General features: G+C 51.1%; 1 protein-coding gene across 1 annotated transcript in view; it reads right to left on the reverse strand.

Moving 5' to 3' along the window:
* Nucleotides 1-1251: 1251 nt before the first annotated feature.
* SDCBP2 (syndecan binding protein 2) overlaps nucleotides 1252-5662 on the reverse strand; it is a gene marked incomplete at its 5' end in the record, with an annotated part of 5867 nt that continues 1456 nt past the window's right edge. The window contains 2 exons of the mRNA XM_015416628.1: nucleotides 1252-1505; nucleotides 3565-3656. Coding sequence (XP_015272114.1) covers nucleotides 1451-1505; nucleotides 3565-3656 — 147 coding nt within the window. The remainder of the gene's footprint in view (nucleotides 1506-3564; nucleotides 3657-5662) is intronic.

The raw sequence follows: 5662 nt of genomic DNA on the forward strand, positions 1-5662 counted from the left end.
TGGGCTCCCCTTCTTGGGAGGTTTTCAGAGAGAGGCTAGATGGCCATCGGACAGCACACTTTAGCTTTGGAAAAAGTGCAGAAAAGGGCAACTCGAATGATAAAAGGGTTGGAACACTTTCCCTATGAGGAAAGGTTAAAGCGCTTAAGGCTCTTTAGCTTGGAGAAACGACGACTGAGGGGTGACATGATTGAGGTTTATAAGATTATGCATGGGAAAGAGCAGGTAGAGAAAGAGGTACTTTTCTCCCTTTCTCACAAGACAAGAACTCGTGGGCACTCCATGAAACTGCTGAGCGGTCGGGTTAGAATGGATAAAAGGAAGTACTTCTTCACCCAAAGAGTGATTAACACATGGAATTCACTGCCACAGGAGGTGGTGGCGGCTACAAGCATGGACGGCTTCAAAAGGGAATTAGATAAGCATATGGAGCAGAGGTCCATCAGTGACTATTAGCCAAAAGGTATAGATAGGGGCTCTGGGGCAAGTGATGCTCTGTCTTCTTGGTGCTTGGGGGGGTCAACAGTGGGAGGGCTTCTAATGTCCTGGCCCCACTGGTGGACCTCCTGATGGCACTGGTATTTCTGGCCACTGTGTGATACAGAGTGTTGGACTGGATGGGCCTTTGGCCTGATCCAACATTGGCATCTCTTATGTTCTTATGTGATCAGTGCTTAGTTCTCGTGGCCCTTTCTTACACATCCAGGGAAAGGCTGATTGCCACTTTGGGATCAGGAGGCAATTTTTTCCCAGGCCACTTTGGCTGGAGATTCTGGAGGTTTTTGTGTCATCTTCTGGACATGGAGCAGGGGTCACTGGGGGTATGTGTGTGTGGGGGGGAGGTCTTTGTGAATTTCCTGCATTCTGCAAGGGGTTGGACTAGATGACCCTGGAGGTCCCTTCCAACTCTATGATTCTATGATTCTAAGTATAAATTAGAGAATAGGCTTATGATCGCTGTGTACCCTGGCACACGCAACTGGACCCTCACTGGGTGTCTGAAAATTCTGCAAAGAATCAATGAAAATGCAAAGTACTGGGTTCGCCGCATGGAGGACTCAGACCACAACATGCGTTCACACACGTTTATTGTACTTCACACAGGAACTGAAAAACGGCCCTGCAAGGCCAACTATATACACACCCACCCAGCACACCCACAGTCCCGTTGGAGGGTTTGAATTTCCCGCCAAAGCTGTTATTGGTGAATGCTGGGGGAACTAGGATCCTAGGTTCCTATTGTTTAGAGGACCTAAGCTCCGACTCTAGCCGTGGACCCCTGGTGGTGGTCCACATACATAACAGAAAGCCTTAAGGAATTGGTTGGGTCTCTCTCCGCCACGAAATATTCTCTGAGGAGAAGCACCGGTTCTTCAAGTTATTCGGGTTGTTGTCTCTGGTGTTCCATGTCAGAAGAGAGAGGAGGCGTGTATGAAAATCTTTGCCAGTTTTAAACATCAGGGACGGAGTGATCCATAGATGCTTTCACGAGCCCTGGAGAAAGCCTGGCAGGAGAAAACAAGAGAGAGGGGAGAACCAGATCTAGGTTTTATAAAGTGGAGCAACACGGCCTTACAAAGGGGACGGAAGAACTGGCTCTTTTCTGACATGAGGCTAAACAGCTCGGTTTGCAAGGCGCAGGGGTCGTTTCCTGCAGGAGCGCACAGGAGCGGCGCTCTGGCGGTAAGGAGCCCAGGGGGCGGGCACATGCAACAAGCCCCACCCCCTGCACCCAGCAGCCCTCAGTCGGGCCACAAGGAGCAAGAAGCAGCCAGGTAAGCTGCAGAGCTCCCCCCGGCCCCCTGGTCCAAAACACTCCAGTGGCACCTTTAAGATCAAGTTTTATTCAGGTACAAGCTCTCCCTCCTCTGCGAGGACAGATCTGTGCATTCCCCCCCCCAATAGCTAGCAATCCTGCCTTCTGACACACTTCCGGTGATGTCAGGGGGGTGTGGCGTATGCAAATAAGTTATGCTAATGAGCTCCTGCACCTCTTTTTCTACGAAATGACCCCTGGCAAGGCCCCATTCTGAATTGAGCTGGGAAAGTCTGTGGCGAGATCCAAGAGCTTTCTTCCAACCTTATACAGAGCATTGTGTTCAGTTTGGGGCACCACAATTTAAGAAGGATATAGACAAGCTGGAACGTGTCCAGAGGAGGGCAACGAAGATGGCGAAGGGTTTGGAGACCAAGTCCTATGAGCAAAGGTTGAAGGAGCTGGGTGTGTTTAGCCTGGAGAGGAGACGACTGAGAGGTGATATGAATACCATCTTCAAGAACTTGAAGGGTTGTCATATAGAGGATGGTAAGGAGTTGTTTTCTGTTGCCCCAGAAGGTCGGACCAGAACCAACGGGTTCAAATTAAATCAGAAGAGTTTTCGGCTAAACATGAGGAAGTACTTCCTGACAGGCAGAGAAACGGTGGAACAGGCTTCCTTGGGAGGTGGTGGGCTCTCCTTCTTGGGAGGTTTTCAGAGAGAGGCTAGATGGCCATCGGACCACAATGCGGATTCTGCAAACTTAGGCAGATCACGAGAGGGAGGGGGCAGGAAGGGTTGCATCCAGTTTTCCCTCTAAGCTGAGTGAGTGTGAGCTAGCTCACAGTTTTTTAGCCTCCGGCGCACCCATTTTTGTCTTCGCTCAGGAAGGGATGGCTCCAGAGCAAACTAATTTATGCAGCAGCCCAATCGCGCGCTCCCAACTTTAATGCGAGTGGCTCACAAAGTAGAATTTTTGCTCACAGGACTCCACAGCTTAGAGGGTGCTTTGGTTGCATCAGTGCTTCGTTCTCGTGGCCCTTTCTTACACGCCCAGGGAAATGCCAATCAGCACTTTGGGGTCAGGAAGCAATTTTTCTCCAGGCCAATTTGGCCAGGGATCCTGGAGGTTTTTTGGTCCCCTTCTGGGCATGGAACAGGGGTCACTGACAATGTTCCCTCTAAGATGAGTTAGTGTGAGTCAGCTCACAGTTTTTTAGCTTCCGGCTCACACATTTTTGCCTTAGCCCAGGAAGGATGGCTCCAGAGCAAACTAATTTAGGCAGTAGCCCAATTGCTTGCTCACACCTTTAATGCCAGTAGCTCACAAAGTAGAATTTTTGCTCACAGGACTCCACAGCTTAGAGGGAGCATTGGTCACCGGGGGTGTGGAGGGGGAGGTCTTTGTGACTTTCCTACATTGTGCAGGGGGTTGGACTAGATGACCCTGGAGGTCCCTTCCAACTCTATGATTCTAATGAGCAAAGCTAGTAATTTGACTAGCGAGCATTGAACTCGTGGTTTGCCCACTCAAACACATGCTCAGCCATCAGTCGTGCTGCCAACCTCCAGGTGGCGGCTGGAGATCTCCCGGGATTGCAACTGATTTCCAGGTGACATAGATCAGCTCCCCTGGAGAAAATGGCTGCTTTGGAGGGTGGACTCTATGGCATTGTACCCCATTAAAGTCCCTCCTTTCTGCCAATCCCGCCCTCCCCAGGCTCCACCCCCTAAATCTCCAGGTGTTTTCAAACCCAGAGCTGGCAACCCCGCTGTGGCACTGTGCCGGCTCTCTCGAGTGGCTTACTTTTTGACCATGTGCTCGTAGATCACCGCAGGGGTGATGGTGAGGGTGACGACGTCACCAGCATTGGCCAGGATGTCCGTGACGTCCCTGTCCTGGAGGAAAGAGAGCATAAGAGGTCACTCGCTGCAGGAGCGGAGCGATTTTCTGTGCTACAGTTTTACGCAGGGCTTTTTTTGTAGAAAAAGCCCAGCAGGAATTCATTAGCATAATAGGCCACACCCAACAGCAGAAACTCATTAGCATATTAGGCCACACCCCTGATAACACAGCGCATTAGCATATTAGGCCACACCCCATGTTACTAGAAGTGTGGTCATCCAGCCACACCCACCTTTTGCTTCTTATTCTGTTTACCCTGTTTGTTGTCAAAACCCAGGGCCTTTTTTTGGAGCAGGAGCTCCTTTGCATGTTAGGCCACACACCCCTAATGTAGCCAATCCTAATGAGTTCCTGCTGTTGGGTGTGGCCTGTTATGCTAATGAGCTCCTGCTGGGCGTGGCCAACTCAGGAGCCAGCCGGAACTCCGTTCCTGTGCGTTCCTGCCCAAAAATAGCCCTGATCTTACAGCACAAAAGAACGTCACAGAATACAAACTCTGGCCTAGATCCTGGAACTCTGCTCTGCTGAGGGCAGAAGTTTCCTCACATTGCAGGATCCGGCTGACTTCTATAACCAACCTGTAACTCACTACAAAAATACTTCAGAAAAGCTCCGTAACCATGGCAGTCCTTCAAAATCCATTGACATCCTGGCCTGGTAGGTCAGATCAACATGTTGAAATGAAGAAGAAGAAGACGAGATTGGATTCACAAACTCCTTTCCCTTCCCCTCCCCACGACAGACACCCTGTGAGGGAGGTGGGGCTGAGAGAGCTCTGACAGAAACGGCTCTTTTTCAAGGACAGCTCTGACAGAACTACGGCTTGCCCAAGGTCATCCAGCAGGTGCAAGTGGAGGAGTGGGGAATCAAACCCGGTTCTCCCAGATTAGAGTCCGCGCACTTCACCACGACACCAAACTGGCTCTCAATTAAGAGGTTTTGGTTAAACATTATGAAGAACATCCTGACAGGGGTGGGACAGGCTTCCTCGGGAGGTGGTGGGCTCCCCTTCTTTGGAGGTTTTTAACCAAAGGCTAGAATGGTCATCTTGACAGCAGTGCTGATTCTGTGAACTGAGGCAGTTCACGAGAAGGGGTGGCAGCAGGGGTTGCAGCATCCGTGCTTCGTTCTCAGGGCCCTTCCTTATATGCCCAGCATAATGCCGATCATCACTTTGGGGTCAGGAAGTAATTTTCCTCCAGGCCAGATTGGCCCAGGGATCTTGGAGATTTTTTGCCTTCCAGTGAGCATGGAGGAGCAGAGCTCCAGCAGTAAAGAGCCCGGGGGGGCGGGCACATGCAACAAGCCCCGCCCCCTGTTCCCAGCAGCTGTCAGTCAGAGCAAGAAGCAGCCAGGTAAGCTACAGAGCTCCCCCCGGTCCAAAACAGTCCAGTGGCACCATTAAGACCAGGTTTTATTCGGGTACAAGCTCTCCCTCCTCTGCGAGGACAGATCTGCATGTTCTCCCCCCAACCCCCAATAGCTAGCAATCCAAAACAGTCCAGTGGAGCCTGAGAGGTGGGTGTTGCCTTCTGACACACTTCCGGTGATGTCAGGGGGCATGGCATATGGAAATGAGTTATGCTGATGAGCTCCTGCACCTCTTTTTCTACGAAATGACCCCTGGGGGTGTAGCTGTGAATTTCCTGCATTGTGCAGGGGGTTGGACTAGATGACCCTGGAGGTCCCTTCCAGCTCCATAGTTCGAATCAATTGGGTTACCAACCTCTAGGCAGGGCTTATTTCAGGTGTAGGAGCACCTGAGGCAGCAGAACAAAATTTGAGTCCGGTCGCACCTTAGAGACCAATGGAATTTTCCCGATAAAAGCAGGGGTCGTTTCATAGAAAAAGAGCTAGGGGAACTCATTAGCATAAGTCATTAGCATATGCCACACCCCTTGACATCACCGGAAGTGTGTCATAAGGCCACACCCCCTGACATCACCGGAAGTGTGTCATAAGGCCACACACCCCGCCCCCAACGGTCCTGGCGGCCGCC

This window comes from Gekko japonicus, unplaced genomic scaffold, assembly GCF_001447785.1.
Source record: "Gekko japonicus isolate JY-2015 unplaced genomic scaffold, Gekko_japonicus_V1.1 scaffold4797, whole genome shotgun sequence".
Classification (NCBI taxonomy): domain Eukaryota; kingdom Metazoa; phylum Chordata; class Lepidosauria; order Squamata; family Gekkonidae; genus Gekko; species Gekko japonicus.